We start from the raw sequence: 20,694 nt of genomic DNA, 5'->3' as shown, positions 1-20,694 counted from the left end.
TGGTCACTGTGGTGCCAAGGTTCAGCATATTATAACAAAGGCTTCAATATAGTGGTATTTAGCTTAAATAACCTGAAACTAAGAACTATTTTGTTGTACTTACTTTAATATGAGCCCTTCTATATACTGTGGGAAGCACAGCCTTTTATACAGAGTCCCCCATGTTGCAGGGCCATGTTTACCGCCTTGTTACTACACAATATCTTTCTTGCAATTCACTTCGTACAAATCACATGACAGTGTCTGCTTCAGCCAGTTTGAGGTACCTACAGCCAACACCTCAGAAAATATACAGTCTAAATGTACCATGTATATCTCATTATAGCTTTTTCAAGGTGTTTATTTCTTACTTATAAATTGCAGGGTCAACACAGTATCATATCTAACTTTAGCTGTGTATCAACATCATGTACTATTACATACACTATTCTAAGTGTTGCAGTTGCCTTTGTTGTTAAGGTTTTGGGACTATTCAGTTTTGATACTAGCCAGGTTCACACTGTTTATTCTTCAGCTGTGTTGTTGGGAAAGAGAAGCAGCAGTGCACACAGCCCCTTTACAGATTAACTTCCCTAAATTGGATAAATTAGACAAAGTAAACTTTGCTCACAGTCTATTTTCTGGGTTTAGCAAGTCTAAAGGATGAGTACGATTAGGATTAGGAGGGGGAGTCTTTGTGTGTTTATGTGATAAGGTAAATTCAGACATGTAATCTCCATTATTTATTCATGGTGTTATTTTAACAGTCACAAACATATTTGCAGTTCGCTATAGTTTAGTTTTTTCAAATTTTTTAAGGAAAGTTTCATCCAGCCTGTTGAGAAAAAACATGATCTTTGCTTAAATTGTTCAATGCAGTGTATAGGATAGTGCTTCAAGAATCCTTGATCCAAAATACTTTGAGAATTATAGTTTGGTAATACATTTTGTTTATCCTTAATGTAATTCACTCTCAATGAAACTGCAGCTGGGGCACCAGTAAGCGAAACATACACAGGAAAGTATTCAATGTCCAGACAAGAATATCCTTTTGTGCATTTATTTTTTTGTATTCCATTAATCTAACACATAAAGAACAATGGTTTCTACCTGTGGCTTCTCCTGGTGAAAAAAACCGTTTGCTTATTCTGCTGCACTCATCCCAAAACCACCTCTGTCCAATATATACATAACCACCAGTTGCCCCAAATTATCCGGTGCCCATAACCGCCTTAAGAATAAAAGCATAAATAACTTCTTTGATGTATCAACTACAATAATTACACTTAATAATAGTAAATGAACTATAAACAAATAGGCAAGAACATAGATGTTTAACTATTAAATAATATAAATGAATGTATGGTGCCAACACTTAATATTAGCATCCGGTGCATTAATGTCAGTGCACCCTTGGGATTTCGTAACAAGCCACACAACACAATGTGAAGACAGAACAAAAACTCTAATTTCTTTGCTGAAGTGTTTCAGTCCCCCATTACCTTCCTCTAACTTGTTTTCTTTGCACCAATGTATAGAGCATTTTAAATAGCAACACTCATCTCTTATCTCACAATAAAAGAATTCCACTTGGACTGGCGGGTGCTCAAGAAAGCTAATCAATTCAGAGGAGCAATATATTTGTAGCACCCTCAAGATGATGGTCCCTTTTACATAAGGGTGTGAACTCCATTCATTCATTCTTCCTTCTGCTCAGAAATACAAGAACCTCTTCAAACCCAAGGTCCATTTAAAACAGATTTCGAAACCCTCTTAAAGGCCCTTAGTCCCAAATTAGAGGGGTCATTTTAGCTGTGAAATAATCTCATCTGGAATTGGAGTATGTAATGAGGAAGACTTTGTCACACAGCTTGTCAAGAGTTTAACCTGTAGAGTGTCTCTGGTGTAGAAGTGCTGGTATGTAAATGTATTGGTTTTATCATGCACATTATGTTTTGGAGAGGTTGTTCTTGTGGAGAGAACATCTTTTATGTTCATCCTGTATTCAGAGTAAAACTTCAAACCAAAAGCAAAAAAGAATGACTTCACCCAATTAAACCGGAAGGCTTCAGAAATGTTTAATTCTGTGTTGCAGGTTTTCTTTTTATCTTTACAACGTATTACCTGAAAAAAAAAATCATTCATGTAGGTTGTTGTATTCTTCACACATCTTTTGAACAGAGTTTAAATAGGCAGGAAGTGAAAACAGTTGCTAATTGGATGCTAGTAAAGCAACAAAATAATACAAACAAGTAACAATGACTCCAGATTTGACATTAAACATTTGTATCAATACTTCTTTGATAAATCAACAAACAGTGATACCTATAGTCTAAGCTTCAGTTACATTTAACACAGCTTTTTTGTTTTTGCTTGCAATGAGTTGCAATGTGTTTTCTGGTTCACCCCTCCATAATGGTATGCCAAGTGGATGCTAAACAGGAGACGCCTTTTCTACTCAAAACTTGCAGCAATTGAGAAAAGACGAAAAGCCTGACACTATTTTATGAGATAGATATAAAGAAAATGTAATGTGCATGCTTAAAATAACTTGTTTTAAAACTCCACTTGGTTGCAGGTAAAAACACGCTGCTGTATTCATCCTCGGTGTTATTATTTGGAGGATTTAATATAATGCATATCTGGAAACAATTTGTCAGTTAATAGATTAGCTAATTATCAATAAATGTACTGTTCCCCTGGGAAATAGTGTAGCCCATGAAAGCCCCCCAGATTTTGAGCATCTTGCTGGTAACTGTAGTGACTGACGGCTTAAACACGATCTGCTCTCAAAAATAATGTGTTGCATTTGCTTCTCATCTCTTTTCATCCTGAAGAAAATAGTAATAACAATATTAAGGATTTCTTTGGGTGTTTTCCAGGCGAGGGGAATTCTCTACAATTAAACAACAGGAAAGCCTGTAATTATTATTAATAGTTTTTGGGTTTGAAACTGTTTAAAACCTCAAGTAATAAAAAACATTTCCCTTTTTTTTGTTGTGGCCACATGTAAAAGGAATTTATACATGTATAATTTGAAGAATCAACAATAGTATTGACCAATTACTACAAATAATGTTTAGTTGCAGCCCGAGACTGGGTTTCCCAAATCAGGTAAGGAACTTTTAGTATTTACAGCTTGTACATTCTCCCAAACACTGATAAAATGCTAATTAAACTGGAATGTGATTTTGTTTTCCAGAAATGTTAACTTCCAAAGGTGAGTGGAAACTTTAGTATTACATTTCTGTTCCATTGGGCTTCACAGTTTCACCCTCTGCTGTTAAATTATTCAAAATACAAAACCTCCCTATAAATGTCATACGCATTAAGCCAAAGGTTACACCGTCATATTCTTGTTGTCTCTCTTAAAACACGGTGAAAGATAATCTGAAAACCCTAAAAGTAGATTAGACTTAAAAAAGCCTTAACACCTTTGATAAATCAATTTGTTTTGATGTGTGTTTCTGTGTCAGTGTGTGTATGTGTTTGGCTGTGTGTGTGTGTGTGTGTTAATGTGGTTACAATGCAGCACTGACCCTTTGATTGGGGGATCAGTCGCTGCTTGTGGGTCCATCTTGATTTGATGGCCGGAGAGAGGGCTGATTGACCCTGTGACCTTTCTGTGTGGGGCGAAGCTCCTCGATGTCCGAGCTCCTGTCAGCGGATTAATCAGCGGCGGCTGCTCGGGGCACGCTGGGCCACGACTAAGTGACCGGGCCGGATGACCACCCTCTGCTCTGACCCTTACGTCTCTCTACGGCCATCAGTTACACATCCCCTCGGACACCACCACCCAACACCCATGTTTCTTCTGCCTCCCCCTTCCTCCCCCTCCCAGAGTGAAGCTCAGGACTTAAGCTCAGGTTTGTACAGCTGCTGCACAAGCTCTCACAGGTCAACAACGGAAACGCTCACTACCTCATCATCATGGTAGTTTGGGATGAAGCAATGCCCCTTCCTACACAGGCACACACACACACACACACACACACACACACACACACACACACACACACACACACACACACACACACACACACACACACACACACACACACAACCACGTCACATTTAAAAAAAAAACGAACCTCAATCAATTAATACAACCTTTGAAAATGAAACTTCACTGCCATGCTAAATCACTGACTCTATGGATTTTTGAAGTACACAATGTTAAGTATTCAGTCATGCGGTAACAGTTCATTTTGTTTGCATTAAAGCAGTATTCAAACACATAATATATCTGTTTACACCTAATGCATATTGTCCATGTAAACATATATTCTTTCTATGAAAAACTCATTACATGTGCACAAACTGTTAATCAATACTTGATTACACAGTTTATCATGGCTGTAATTCTGACAACAGAATACACATGAACAACTATTTACAATGTGCTGTAAAACATATATTAACAGTTATAAAACATTTTCACAGGTGAGAATCTTAACATATTGTAATTTGTGCACACATTAGAATTCAAGCACTTAAAACATCTTTAGACCTGCTTCATTATAGTTTGTAGGTTGATGGATGGTTTAAAAAAATGTGCTCACATGATCATTAAAAATCCAGTCCTCCTTAAAGATAAATTACTTCTTCTTATTAACACTTAAACTTAGTCACCTAATCAATTATTGAAGGGGAAAAAAACAATATATAAAAAATAATAAGAAAAGAGTCCTAACAACCAATAAAATAAAACAGCTCTGAACAAACAACAAAGAACTATTATGAACACCTATATCATTTAAGTACGACCACAAATCAACCCTGAAAATATATTAAATAAGGTGCATTATAATAATATTATTATCTTTTAACACAACAAGGTGTTCTCTGTCATCAGGAAGTTCACACCAGTTCACAGAAATGTTTACCATTTATTTGTAATTTTTTCCTGATTGCATGAATTTGTCTTATCCAGTCAGCAGCTAGCCGGCGATGCAACAGGCTCTTTGCTTGGAGCATGTGAAGCCCCGGGCAGCAGCTGAAAGTAGCCCATCCCAGTGTGGACGTTTGTTAAAGTGAACAGGGTAATGAATGTTAAACTGCTATAGTAACAGCTCTCAGACATGTCGTTTTAGTGTGTGAGCATGGGTGAGTGTGTGTGTGTGTGTGTGTGTGTGTGTGTGTGTGTGTGTGTGTGTGTGTGTGTGTGTGTGTGTGTGTGTGTGTGTGTGTGTGTGTGTGTGTGTGTGTGTGTGTGTGTGTGTGTGTGTGTGTGTGTGTGTGTGTGTATGTGCGTGTGTGTGTGTGTTTGTGTGTGTGTGCGTGTGTGTGGTAGGGATTTGCAGTTGTGTCTGTGTCTATGTATTTTCTATGAATGTAGGGGATATGTGCATAAATGGGGTGGGGGCTGGGAGTCAGCCTCTGTGTACGTGTGAGTGTATGTGCTGGGGATAAAGACCTAGCAAACCAGCCTGGCTTAGTTGACAGGTGACAAGGGTTGTTTTCAATGGGGATTTTGTTATACCAACAGTGAGGAAAAAGCCAGGGTACCAAGGGACTTCTGAAAAGAGAGAAAGACGACTTTTCTTCTTGCAGTGACGGAATAGAGAAAGGGCCGTGAAGGCTTCGAGGGACTTAAGGATCCCACTAATCAAACTGCTCCACCGTCTAGCGCACTCATTTTTATTCAAAACGTAGAAATGCAAAATCATTCCAATCGGATTGATCCCTATGTCAGTGCTTGTGTGGCATTTTTATTCTCTTCTTTCCGCCATGTCCTCAACTTTGACATATCAGTCAAGTAAGGAGAGGGCTGTTGCAAAGAATACTGATCCAGAGTAAGCCTAATGGTTAAGAAGTGGCATTTTAAATGTTGTTTGCAAATTTGCATAAATTAACAGGCCCTCCTGAAAAGAACGGCTTCAAATTTGCTTTGTCTAAAGAACGTTTTGCGAAACCTTTTTGAGGATTAATACGATATTTTTGTGTCTATTGTTTCTGAAACAGCACTTTAACACTGTGTGTCATATTATCAAAACTGGTACAGTGTTAGGATTAAGGGCGTGTAGCAACACATAATTCAACCATTCTACCAACTGTTTAATACCTGATAACATTTCCTATTCTCATTCAATGTTGAAATTGCACTTATGCCACTCTTTACACACTAACTTATATTTCATTTGTTTACAATGCACACAGTTAACTAAATTATGATCACACTAGAAGTGAGGAAGCAAAGGCCTACATTTAAATTGAATGGAAGTTGAGAATCAGTTTAGTTGAGAACTCATTTTAAAGTTATCCAAGGCTCAATGAAGTGTTAACCAATTGCATGAAAGAAAAATCCTTTTCAGTCAGTTCCAATTGCTATTTAACAACATAACCATAACAACAAGCGACTGAGCAACTTTCAAACAGCATATCAGTGACAGTGTAGATGGCAACACTTGTTGATTGCATTTTGAACAAAGCATTAATCTTAAACTTTCAGTTCAATAGATTTAGTTTAAATTGCAAACTGTGCCACATACATACAGTACATCAAAATAAATTACAATTTCAGCTTTGGCCAATCACAGGTCTTTTCAGAAAGAGGGCCCACGCGTTTCTAAAAATGCAAGTTGTGCATGCTATTCACATCCGATGTAACGTTGAAAAAAAAGCATGGAAAGATGCTGTTCCAGTAATGGCAACAATTGCCTACGTTGAAAAACAACTAAAAAATCAAAACAGACATTTCTTTGTGTCATGTGTCGACAAAAACATGTTACATACCCCAGCTTTAACAAACTTAATTTACAACACAAAAATAATATCCGACAATCTTTCAATAATTCTTTTTTGACTAAATCCTTTAGTTTCATTTAAACACTTAGTGAAACACTAATGTGGAAATGTGGTTATTAGTCTGATAATCTGTCAGTCTGTTTTATCTTATCTTGTCTGGTCTGGTCTGTCTGTGTAGATGTGTGGGGGGTGTTCTGTGTGTGGCATTTGGGAGGCATAATATCTGCATGGTTTATCTCAGTGGGCGGCGCTCACATGTTGTGGCCACACATCCTCACACCAGACTTGTACGCCTCTGTAACTTCAAATTCTGAGCAAAAAAAAAACGATTTTTCCACGCTACGTTTCTATAACTTTACAAAGCTTCATTTTGTGAAACTCTTTTAAGCTCAGTTTCTGAGTCACCACATAGAGGATTAATGTGTTTGTAATTGTTGTATTTAAGATTTCCTTTGCAATAGGTCAGTTTTTTCATCATAGGGAGTACTGCTCAGCAAGTGAAAGACAGTAAATGTCCTCTGTAGACTTTTATAGTCTTTGCTTTGGCATGGCAGACTCGCGGCATGGATCTGACAAAACAATGTTGTTGTTTGCAATCTAGGAAGTGTGGACAATGCATATTTTAGATCTAGACCCTTACTCTGTTGTGAGTCTCCAAACTTAATGCAATGTTAAATGATTTGCATTCAACTCCCTCTCAGGTCCATACTGGACTTACTCAACCACCGATCTACCATGTAGGCATAGACAGTATTTACTTTTTTAAAACCATTTATTATTGATGCTTTTTAAACACAGAACAAACTTCCCCATGGTAACAATATACCATTATTAATGAGTTAGCCCTGTGATGGACAGTTGACACGAGCTTAGTGTGAACAATACTTCCCCTAATGAATTAACTTATACTCTGTTAGGAACCATTAAAAGCAATGCATGGATTCTTATGACATTAGAAAATGTCAAAAGTTATTGAGCTACAAAAGAAATCCGTAGGTATGTTTTGTATTTGTATTCATTACAGTTGTTACATCATACACACTTCATCTGCAGAGTGTTACCTAGTCACCTCGGGAACTGGACTAACATCAGAGTGGATTAGAGACCGCAGTGAACAGAGAAACTGGTAATTGTATTTAAAAGAGACAAGTTTTGAGGGTTAAACACCCCTGCTGTGGCCCAGCCTGCCCTACGGAGAACATTTACCCAGGCAAACAGTGGCCTCTCCCCAAGCCCCCGCATCTCCACCTCCACCCAAACACACCCACTGTGGTGGCAAAAAAAGACAAGCAGACTCAGCTCTCATGCATCTCATCCCTGCACCACTGTCCGAGATTAAATCATGGAATCATTTAGTGTTTGTGTGGTCTTCCCTGGCTGTGACGAGAAAAGATGGAGCGGGTAGAGAGAGGGAGTCAATGTGTGGGAACCACATAGGGAGAAATCCCTGGCTGATCCTGGCCAAGACACTTTGTTTTTCTCCCCTCCGCTTCCACCCCCTTCACTCCCTCTCTTTCGCTCCATCCATTTTTGGGTTTTCATTTTTATTCATAGGGTGATCGGGGTGGAGGGAAGGGTGTCAAGAAGCAGGGGGCAGTGTGTGTGTGCGTGTTAGGCAGTATGTGTGTGTGTGTGTGTGTGTGTGTGTGTGTGTGTGTGTGTGTGTGTGTGTGTGTGTGTGTGTGTGTGTGTGTGTGTGTGTGTGTGTGTGTGTGTGTGTGTGTGTGTGTGTGTGTGTGTGTGTGTGTGTGTGCAAGAGGAAGGGATTGTTGGTCCGCTGATGCCAGTGGATGTAGGTGCAGGCCTCAGACCAGGCCTGCCAACAATAGCCACAGTGTTGTTTGGGTAGTTGCGTCCAGGACTCTTGGACATTCTTCCCATGTCAGTATAATCACTACTGGGAGGTAGCTCCATTACGGATTACCATATCATTAATAGTATCCATGACTTTTGTTCAAAGGCTAGTTGTGTAATGTTGCCTTGTGGATGACGGCTAATCCGCTGAGCTGCAGCTGTAGGAAAGAAGAGGGGTAGATCCCACCATCAGTCTCTCTCTGCCTCACACACACACACACACACACACACACACATAGTGAAGACACACTCACTACTCCACACATGCTAACACATATAGAGGCATCTCTCTGTCCAGGCCCACGGGGATCAGGCCCCTGAAAGACAGATACAAACAACAGTCAAATACAAAGTTCCCCCCATAGAGAAAAAGAAACATCCATTCTACACTTCCCAACTGATCCCCTCCTTAAAGCCAAAGACCAACCCCCTGCCTCCCCCCTTTCTCTCCCCTTCTCCTCTCCTGTCCCTGAGTTGGCTCTCGTCCTCCCGTTAAAGCCCCCGCTCTTTAGCGCAGCCCTCCTCTCAGATGGTGGGCCAGATTAGGAGGGGAACAATAACAGTTTTCAATGTAAAATGTGCATCTTGTTAGTCCTTTTTCTCTCCTGTCCTATCTTATGATGGGGAGAGAAAAGGAGAAGCGTAAGCGGCCATTCAGAAAGTTATCTGTGGGTGTCTTCTCCTGACAAACGCTGACTTGTTCTGTGGCTGTTTTTAATCCTCCTTTTTCTCTCTCTACCGCTGGATTCTAGCAGAGAATACTCAACCCTATAGATAGGGGTTTCCACAGGCATTCAGCTCAGCCTTTAGTAGATATTATGGATGTATCTGTACGCCTTTTTGTCAACACTATTCAGAATGAAAAAATAAGACACTCTCTCAGTAATGTGTAACGTTAAAATTCCTATACTTTGTTCTGACTTTACGAGGATTTTATAAATTTATGAAGACTTGTAAAAGTTGACTGCATTAACGGGTCAAATGATAAAATCAGCTGCAATAATTAAGAAATCAAACATTTGTCTTCGAGACTTTTAATGTAATGGGAGCCTCTTGAAATGTAATATTATTCACAGGGCAGACATGAGAATATCTCAAACGAAAGTTAATTTATAGGTATTAAAACGTTGCTATAAGAACTAAGCTAACATACAGACATGATCTAATTTCCTTCTAAATAGTTGTGATATTATATTGACTTTTTCTGGATCTTTGTCTGATATCTAACAACATTAAATGTGTCTGTGTCCGTCAGAGAATCACAGAGGCAGTTTGTTTTATCAGTGTTTGAATGGATCCCCACCCCGCCTCGGGAGCCTGGGAGTCAGCCCGATGTTGGCATGTTGTCGGGCAGAGCTGCCAACTGTGTGTGCTGCAGATACCTCTGAATAATGCACTCTCAAGCCGTTGTTTGTTTTCCTAATGGGTGTTAATGTTGGGGGGGTAAAACCCTCCTTTGTGTGAATGTTGGCTCTGTGCTGATAGCGCGAGTTCAGAAGGGGCAGCAGTGTGGAGTGAGATTTGTAAAAGGCATATATCAACACATAGAAACAATGTTTGACAAAATTAGCTTAACTCGAGTTTTCAACTGCATCTCACTCTCTCAGTAAATGGAAATTGGAGTATTTAATTATGTGGGTTAGGTTACAAATTAAAAGCTAATATTCAGATCTTTAAAATTAATATTATTTTGTCATACTAATATTCCCATAGTAAATGAACAATTTCAATGAAAAAAAAAAAACCCCTGCAGATTATTATTGTAGGTGATGACATGAAGAAAACATGAACCAAAATCTCAGTCACTGTTGAGAATAAAATGTTGGTTGTAAGAAAAAAATAATATTATAACAATATTTGAACCTACAAAAACAAATGCAGGTTATAATTAACCTTTTGAACTACGTAAACTCCAACAAGCACTTATCTCACTGAAATTGAAGTCTACATACCGTAGCAACTGATGGATATCAGTTTCTGGTTGGAGAAATTCTTTTGCAGCCCAGGGTCCCAGTAGTTTAGGTAGTCTTCTGTCCTCATTTTATCTGGGTCCGGATGGTGACATTTGTTGCATGTTACTCCCTCCCTCTGCTAATTTCATGTAATCTCTCTAATGTTATCTAAAAGTCAACAGAAGTCCAACAATATTCACATTTTTTTATAGACATTTCAGACGCATGAGAACTGACTCAACACACTGAAACTCTCACATCCATAAACTGCTTTTATTTTTTTATTTACTGCTTTTAACAAACATGTGTATACTAAAACGATCACAAACCAATGTGAGGTTTCTAGAGTATGTGTATATACTCCTGCAGTATACTATATATATACATACAAATCAAACGTCAATGATCATTCAAAGCCCCTGTCTCATTTGATCAATTTCTTTTATTATTTCAAACTGATTTTCTGCCTTATGTGGTTGTTTTTCCATGGTGTGTGTTGTGCTTCATCGTGTTCTTGGTGTCCGACATGGGTGCCCTGCTGTGAAGGTCACACTGAGGTCACTTAGGGTATGACCGCTTCGGCCAGCAGCACAATGACCACTGCCATACCAACCAATCAGACTGTTTAAAACACTGTAAAACCATAAGGAAACACTTTTCAAATCTATCAAATTGATCTTAGTTCAAAAATATGTTGCCATTATCTCTCCTCTCAGTGTTTGAATGTCTTTCTTTGGTACTGATTCATCTTCATTTACCTTTAAAAAAAAAGCTCTTTAAGCTCAATTATAAAGCATTGAGCCCCACTACCAACATTCACATGAGAAAATGTACTTCAACTCATTCAGTTTAATACATGCAGTCACTTGAGATGACGTCTTCGACCCTCACTGCCTGCCAATCTTGTTTCTGCTTTACTTCTTTCTTTGGATTGGTTACTCAGATTGTGACCTCAGAGGGTGACCTGTGGCGCCCTGGGGTCCCCTCTCGCTGGCCCTACGCTGGCCCCGGACACAGATAAATACAGAGGAACGTCCGTCATCTAGCCGGACAAAAGGGCAAACATACCATGCTCGCCCCTCATGAGTCCAGCCAAGCGCACAGGGAGCACATTAGGACCTCTGGGTTTTATTTACCCTTTCTTTTTGGCCCTGCAAAGAGTCGACTGGGGCGTCAAGTTTGTCAGGTGCCTCAGCTGTGACCGTCTGACCACATCACGCAAACACACGGTCTTTCACATTCCCAAAGAGCTTCATGATGCATTCTCCTGATTCATGTTGTCGGTTTTCATACTCTCCGATCGCCACTGAAGCGTTATGCTTGAGAAAGATTTCTAGCAGGAATAAACCGGCCGGAGTACAACCTAAAGGTTTTCAAAAAGAAACCTTCACACGTGAATGCAGCCTCACAAGCACGAGAGTGATTGAAGCTGAAAGGACGGCTCTCCTCATTGAATCCCAAGACGGGAATTCTGCTGGAGATCTTGAGCTCAACTTGCAGAATGGAGGAGAAAGAGGGGACTTGAGTGTTTGATGCTGGGAAATGAAAAGTGAACTGACAACAGACACGAGAGCAGTTTACAACTCAACAGGATGATTTAATTATTTCCCTTTTGAAGCAAAGACAAAACTTTTGCTTCTTGCACAGCTTCACTCAAATTATGCTTGATCAGGAATATAAATTCAGATTTTTTGAACACTTGTTACATCTTTTAAAGTACAGATTCACATTAAAAAAAACAAGCCGATTTTTTCATGTACTCTGGTGGTGTCCAACAATGAAGATATTTTAGGTTTTATCTGCTCCACCTGCTCTCTGTTCTAGTCTTTTCTAGTAAATATGTATGTTTATTTTCTTCAAGGGGAAGAATGAGTACCATAAAATTGAATTGAACATTTCAAAACTTTCTTGAATAACTTTACTAGAAGAAATATTTTTAGCTTCCGACGTTTACGATTTTCTTTGAATCTCTTTCCAGTGAAAACCCAGTCTGCGTTATTTGTTTAAAGGGTTAATTGTGTTCCTTAAAGCTTTTTAATTGTGTCTCAAAACTTTGAGAATTAAAGGAAATGTATGGTTTCAGATAAATCCCAAATTGATATCAGAATCAGAAACAGGTTTATTGTCAAGTAGGTTAACACATACAAGGAACTTGTCTTGGTTTATGTGGTGCATACATAAACAAAGTTAAAGAAAGAAAAAAACTAAAAATGTAATAAATTAACACACAAAACAAGAAAAAACAGAGCGCAGCCGTCCTTTGCGCCATCTTAGTCTATAAGAAGACATACTGTAGTTATTAATAAATGTGAAGAAATAAAAAAGTGTTGTTTTTGAAAAATAAGAGACAATCTTAGGCCATCAATGGGTTGATATAAAAAAACATATAAAGAAATATCTGAAAAGGAAGTTGCAATATGGTATGTTTCTATTCATTGAATATTCCATTTATAGATAAATGTCAGACATTACCCAATAATGAAGCTTGATAAACTGTAGAAGAGTTGTGCAACGTGTTACTGTGTGTGTTCTCAAAGTTAAACCACCGAGAGTTGATTTCTTGACATGGAAGGGAATGCAATATTAGGCTGATATCTTTATTAAGGGTTCTCCAAATATGAATAATTTATTGATGTTGTCCAACTTAATGCCATTAGTCTTTAACAAAAAGGCCTTAAATCATAAATTATGCCACTCTATTGGAGACGTCTTGTGAAATTACTCACATGGTGTTATTGTTAAATTTGCCTCCTCTTAACACATACTCCCTTTTATAAACGCTCACAGGAACTGGAATGTATGGCGCTCTTTGTCTAACCACCATGCAAAATTACCTGATTTATCTCGAGCACTTTCCGATGTCACACTGTCTGTGCTCGTGACAAAAGTGCCCCTTGTTGTGGCACACCAGATAACCAAACCCACCCTGGAACTCACAGCACCACATCTAAAACACGCTCACTCAACCTTTTGTCCCCCAAAAACAAAGAACTTGGCAAATGATACCTTAATTGTGCAAGTTAACAAGCTTGCTCTTTTTTCCCATGAATAACAAAGAGTTTGGTCCCAGTTTGTTTCTTTTTGTTTGTTGTTTTTGTTTCTTTAACTCTTTTCTATGGTGTGTTGTTGCACGCTTGTTGGACTGTTCCCATGCTGCTCTCTCTGCCTCCATATTTCTCAGATTGTCTTAGGCGGCTGTGCCCTTGACAGAAAAAGTTGACAAAACAACAGAAGAAGACAAAGAGCGAGGGTGTGACAGAAATGATGGTCCACAGTGGGGAATTCTGTACAGTATTCATTATGTTTTCATTTGTATCGTAGATGTCTTTGACCCTCGTTTTTAAAAACACTGCTTCTTTTATCACTCTATTCATTTCTGGCTCAAAAATCTCAGTTCTAAATGGAGAAGGGTTGAATGGGACATCACCATGGATTTGCATAATCTGATGGCATTGCTGGTGAGCACATCGAGGGTTGTGCCAAGTGCAGAAAGGTGAAGCCCTCATCGCTTAGCAGGGGGCAAAACACTGTAAAGATGCAACTTAGACAGGTTCCATATCCATCTCTTATATTGGGCCTAACATACAGTATTTGAGTGTCAGAGCAAAAAACAAAATCAAAAGTTGTCTTCAAATCAAAATTCGAAATTGTCTTGAAAATGATGATTTAAATATATTTATTTTGTGTGATTTTGTCCAGAAACATACCTTTCTCTTTGATAAATGCTCATCATCATGTCAAATATTGTCCCCGTTTACTCTCAGCTCTGTGATGTGCTCTCACCAGAATCACCCCCAGACAATCAGAAGGCATTGATATGTGCTGTTTTCTTTCTCCTAACAGACTCCATTCATGTCTCTCTTCTTACAGTGCCCTTCTTTCTTCAGACATCGCTGGTGCCAAGGCAGAGGGATGGCTGCCTCTCTCTGATGGGAAACTGTTGCTCATTTGCTCTGGGTTGGCTGCCAAGTTTTGGCATTATTGGTAAGAGGAAAGGGGGGGGAGGGGGAAGACAGAGGAGGAGGAGGAGGAGGAGGAGGAGGAGGAGGCAGAGGTGGGGGGAGGTGTACAGAAAGGGGGCCCTTTAAACCCTGTGAGATAGTGGTATCTGTTGTGGGAATGATCTTCATCCCTTTACCCCCTTTTCTTAACACTCCCTCTATCGCTCACTGTTTCTGTTTCTCTCACTCTCTTCTTCTGTCTCTCTCCCCCCCCTGCTCTCTATCTCTTTTCATGCTCGAGATCAGACGACCATCCTGAGGTGAGCCGGCAGAGATCTGATGCCACTGGAGGACTTTAAATTACCAACGGACTCTGACTGTTGGATTTCTCACAGCTTGGGTACTTCTTCTTTGGCTCCAATCCCAAAGCTTGACTGTACCCCCTTCACACACACAGACACACACAAAGACACACACTGACACTACAAACACACTACACCATGATAGGAGATTTGCTGTTCCACTCTCAGAAGCTTAGCAAACTGTCTGAGCCTGACTTTGAGGCTCATGCGGGAGCAAAGATCAGAACAGCACCTATCAGACGCCTACAGGGCACTTTTTGGTGTCCCTTTAGGAGACAGCAGTCAATCGTTGGACTACTGACCCCTACTTTCTTAATTTCATCAGAGATAAATGAGACGACTGATGCCACTATAATGTCTGTCCATTGAAACTACAGCCATCAGGTGTTTAGCTTAGCATAAAAGACTGGAAGCAGTGGTTGTAGGCTAAAATCACTTCTTTTATTGCCAAATCCAATAGCAACTAGCTTTGGTCTTCCACTGCAGGCATAAGACACAGTAAAAGGCTGCCTCTATGGTGTGATGAGGCCTATCCAACCTTACAAAGTGAAGCGATCTGGTTCCTTGACAAAAGAAAACCTCATTATTTTATGATTTTTTTCTTGTAAATGTGTGACTTTGTCCTCAGATTTCTTTTTTATATCTATACTTTATATGACTGAGAATATATTGAAGTATTTTCTTTATGAAACGTGAACCATTAACATTGGTATTTATTTTAACATTTCATTTTGATTACAGATATTGTCACATTAATGTAGTGCATTAATAAGTGCAATACCTCTGTAATGTAGTGCATTAATAAGTGCAATACCTCTGTAATGTAGTGCATTAATAAGTACAATACCTCTGTAATGTAGTGCATTAATAAGTGCAATACCTCTGTAATGTAGTGCATTAATAAGTACAATACCTCTGTAATGTAGTGCATTAATAAGTGCAATACCTCTGTCATTTAGTACATTAAAAGGAAATGGAGAGTAAAAATGAATGCACCTTAAATGTCTTATTGAGTAAGTACGCTTACTTACTTTTGACCACTGTCTCATAACTTAAAAACGTTATGGAGGCAAAATTGGTTTTGCATTAAATTTCATTTTAGTTTACTAAAAAAATCCTCTTCCTTCAGAGCCGTTTAAGAAAAAAAGTTAGTGTTTCAGTAAGCGCAACAACAGAGGAAAAGAAAACTTCTACTATTATTAAACTTTAGAAAACTATAAACTTCATGAAAATGTTCTATATAAATATTGAAAAGTTTAAAGTTTTAATGAAGAAATAATTACAAATATTCTATAAACTGAACAAAGTTGGCAGGCAGTATAAAATGCATTGTGTCTGCAGATAGAAGTGCAGCTTTAAATAAAGAAAAATGCAGCTGATTTGGGTTCATCACTGAGAATTAATTTACATTTATAAGAAAACATTGTTGTCCCTCTTTCACACGGTGCGGAAACTTGTCTTTTTTCTCACAACTTTCCAGACTTCACGCTCATCAAAGATGAAGTATAGACTGTGAGTATAAATTGCGTTTCCTTTGACATTATAGTGATGAATAATTTAATAATAATCAAAGGAGCGGATTGTTAATGTTCACCATGTGATATTAATGCGTAAGATAAACATTCTCAAAGTGAAGCCTTACCACAGCGGCTCAGTTTACATGACAATAAATGTGCTTTATAGTCCTCTTTTTTATCCGTGCCCAATTTATTATTATTCATGTGATGTGCTGCAGCTAAATCTTTCTCATCTGGCTGAACATGAGTCTTTTTTCCCCTGTTTAGAGTCAGGATTTAAACCAATATTGGAGTTGCAGGGACCTGAGTATTCCCTGAAAGGCTTTTCTCTTTTATTGTATTGTCACTTTTCCATCTGCGTGGACACTTGTCTTTCATTTCTTTCATTTGCTCTCTTGTTGCTTGTCTTTTTGGTCAGGGGCTGGTTAATGTGGGTTTATCCAACCACCCAGGCGATTAATGTGGGCTAATCCATGCATCTGTACCCATCCACCCAGAGACGATTCCTCCACCCATCATATCTGTCCCTACGTGACAACCCGAGGACACCTACAGCACACCTTTCAGGTTGTCTTGTAGAAAGGTAAGGTATTATCACTTAGGTTGACCCAGGAGAAGTATAAGAAATGATTTAGATGCTTCTGAAAGAAAACTAGGAGGAAAAGGTGTTTTCTTGAATTCCTCTCAGAGAGAAACTTGGATTTCATGGTGTTGATGATTTTTCTTCGCAATCACTCAAGGATAAACCACAAGAGACGAAGAGATTGTTCCCTTTTCAGATACACAACAATGGGGCTCCTTGGTTAAAAAAAAAACACCCTGATCCCTTTTTTAACTTCTCCAACACTATACAACTTACTTAAAGAAAGACAGAAGGAGCCTGGAAGCAGTTTAATACATTCATTGAGACTTTGTGGTCCCACACAAGCTTGGCAAAAACAACTCTCTTTTGATCAGAGTAATTTCTGATTCAGTTGAAGGCAAAGTGCCCTTTCTATCAGTAACTACCAATATGGCTTTCCTTTAGAGAGAAAGAGATCGTTTTAAAAGGTTTATGATCCCACAGATCTCACAGATTTGATGTAATGATTTACACTGTATTATTATTGCCTTTTTGTACATTTGTGTATTTCATTTTGATTCATTTTGATTCATTTTTATTTTGACTTTACTTTTTAATGTTCTCATTATTTGTATTTGGTTTTTTTTCTGTTTGTATTTCGCTGCTGCAACGCAAACATTTCCCAGTTTGGTATAAATAAAGTACTTCTGATTCTGATTCTGATGCTGCTCTGTAGACATGTTTTAATGAAGGACCTACAGATTTACATATAAAAAAGCAACATTTAGCATGGGTATATCTGTCATCCCTGCATAACATCCCTCTTGATAAATTATAAAACTTAAAGCTTAAACAGATACAACTTGGTTAAAGTTAAAACAAAATACAACTTTTGTCTTATTTTGACCATTTCTCTTACTGTCAAATCTATAAATTCAACTCCTTTTTGTATTCAATCAGAGTTTTGAATGTCAATAAGGGGGAGTGTTGGGTGACTCAATGGTTTAGTTAACTGCAGGTTTGTTTAAGTCAGGAGCGGATGGTAATCAGTGGGAATCAAGCTCATGTCTGCCCCCTGGAAACCTGCTGTGACACCCATTAAACCCACAGATCAGCCCGTAAACAGGTCTGCGGACCAGACTCAAGAAACTAGTGTTTGTCTCAAGCAAATTTAAAATAAAAAATGACTCCACGTTTTTTAAATGTAGTCTATAGTTAACCCTCTTTAAGCACCTGTATCATTAACTTCTTTTCTGTATATTTCCATTCGTCAGTAAAGCCACAATTTCAGAACATTTCAGATAATTTACGTTAAGTTGAGGTTTAAAATATTTTCTCACTCTCTCTATGCTTTTCTAGTCACTTTTACTACAAGAAAACAACAGGATTTTGTGTATCATGCTGATCTCAGGATTTAAGCTCTTAAACCGACATGTAACCACTAAACTGAGTCTAAAGAATGACAGAGAAAGTTGAGTTTTAGTATGAAATATTTATTCACAACATGTACAGAATCCATTTCCATCATTCACAAATATATAAATAAAAACTTAAGCAAAACTATTTACATGGCGTGTTGCGCGCTGTGCAAACTAAACGTGTTTGCGTGTGTGTGGCCAATGAAGTTGAAATAGTGGTGATCGAGTCCCTGCACCGGTGACAAGTATCCACCGTGCTGCTGTGTGTGCGCAGAGAGTGGAACTGTTGGGTACGAAATGCCCGGGCTGCGGGTAGAGCTGTGCCAGGAGAAGTGTCCCGGTGGACTCTGCTGGTACACGGAGTCAGACGGACTGTGGCTTTGGTGATCCGGAGAGGAGTGCAGCTGGCTCAGAAAGTCGCACGGTTCAGGCATCGAGGCGACTGAGCCGAACATAGGCTCGGTGACCACACGAGATTTAGACTGTAAGAAGGCGAGATCCGTGCGTACTTGATGTCTTTGGTTTCAGCCCTGTCTTCTGTGGTCAGGTAGTGCACCAGGTTCTTCATACACTCGTGGTATCCGTAGTGGAAGTAGTTTGCAAACTCAGCCAGCAATTCACCTGGAATGAATCAGAGCGAGAAAGCGATTACAACCCCGAAGATAGTCTGTGTGCGTAAAACTGGACTTGCAACACGATTTTACGAATATAAATAGGATTAAACAAAAAATACTTAACTACACAAATAAGTGAGCGATATATCTAATCAGCATTGTAAACATTTCCACACAGTCTGTTAACAGAAATGTGAGGTTGGGATGCGTAATGTGACGGAGCTCCGTGAAAAGAGTGCTCACCTTTTTCTCTCCCACGGGGGAAATCTGCTGAGTGGAGCGCTCGGAGGTACTGAACTGTCATTTCCAAGATTTCAGCTTTCTCCAATTTTCCAGAGTTCTACCAAAATATTTTCAAAAATCCAAGATAAGAAAATGTTAACAACAAAACTCACATGCCCAGATCCTTCGTGAAAGATTGACTAACGCATATGTTCTTGCTAAAGTATCAATGTTGCAAAATATGTAAGATAGCTCTCAAAGAAAATATATATCAGACATTTTACAATACCTGTTTTGCTAGTGCCATTGGTACAGTTTTTCCTAATTCGTTAAGGCACCGGTTGATGCGGTCCCGTCTGCGTTTCTCGATGACTTTGTGAGAGATGGGAGTTTTCTGTAAAAAACAGGGAGAGACAACATGAGCATTCAAAGATGATATAAAACATACAATTTACAGCTAGTTTCTACCAAAAATAGACACAAATGAAGCAGTGTGGAAGATCTGTATACAAAGGAGAGGAGCAAAGAGGTATATTTAGAGGTTTAAGGTTGAGATCTACACTATAACTCCCTCAGAGTGTTGCGCGCCGCGCGCTTTGCAGCTCCAGAGCGCGCAAAGGACATCTGCGCTCCAATACGTTTCTTTTTTTGACTATAACGTCCTATAGGAACTATTTGAAATCTCAATTAGCAAATTAAGCAAACCAAACTTTTTTGTAATCCAAATATTAACACTAGGATTCCTTAATAACCAGTATAAGTCTGATAAGCTAGTTTGAGTCCGTTTTGCGCGCTTAGTAATACGTGCCACAAAGGTGGTGGAAGATATTTTCCCTCCAGGAGCATCAAAATGACTCTATCAAGTTGTACTTGAACCATTTTTGAGGTAAATATAAAAATACAAAATTCCATAAAGTGACCCAAAAGTGTTAAAAGTGCAGCATCGCCAAAATAGTTCAGTCCTAAAGCAGTGCGCACACAGGCAGTGCGTACCTTTCTGTCTTTCATTTTAGATGCCATCGACAAATGTCCAACCAACTTCTTCAATAATCAGTGCAGCTGGAGGTTGGAGAGATGTGTTGCTCTGGAAGGAGATGATGCAGACTGAGGTTTGAGGGGAAAGATGTTCCTTATAAAGGGATCATCCAAGGGACTCTGGCATTCATGGTGTAAATTATTCCATGGGATTAGAGCCATGCATTTGGTAAATGTGTGCATTTAGGATCAGTTAAAGAAATAGTTAAAATCTAAAGCCATGGGCTAGCAGGGGGGCAAACCTGCTTTGTTAATCCACGTGGCTGTTCAAAAGACACGTGATTACTTTTGGAATATTATTTGCATAGTAACAACCCAGGCGGGAAATAAGAAGTGAGCGTTGGGATCGCCTGATCCGGCGGGGCGCACTGTGCGCACTGAAAACAAAGCCGGCGAAAAAAGAAACCCTCTTTCTTCCAACTCGCGTTTCTCACACGATCGCCTGTTTACAAATCCCAGCAAGCGATCTTAACTCTCATCCAAGACTGGTC

At 39.0% G+C, this 20,694-nt stretch overlaps 1 protein-coding gene across 1 annotated transcript; it reads right to left on the bottom strand.

Moving 5' to 3' along the window:
- Window positions 1-18,478: 18,478 nt before the first annotated feature.
- On the bottom strand, window positions 18,479-20,265 carry helt (helt bHLH transcription factor). The gene is given in 5 exon segments (XM_063884598.1): window positions 18,479-18,831; window positions 18,834-18,953; window positions 19,190-19,286; window positions 19,458-19,562; window positions 20,162-20,265. Coding segments are annotated over 5 exon segments (702 nt in total). The 5' UTR covers window positions 20,189-20,265.
- Between the last annotated feature and the right edge of the window lie 429 nt (window positions 20,266-20,694).

The sequence above is a fragment of the Eleginops maclovinus genome, chromosome 5 (assembly GCF_036324505.1).
Source record: "Eleginops maclovinus isolate JMC-PN-2008 ecotype Puerto Natales chromosome 5, JC_Emac_rtc_rv5, whole genome shotgun sequence".
NCBI lineage: Eukaryota > Metazoa > Chordata > Actinopteri > Perciformes > Eleginopidae > Eleginops > Eleginops maclovinus.
The sequence above is the reverse complement of the archived record's forward strand: the minus strand, read 5'-3'. Positions and strand labels throughout refer to the sequence as shown.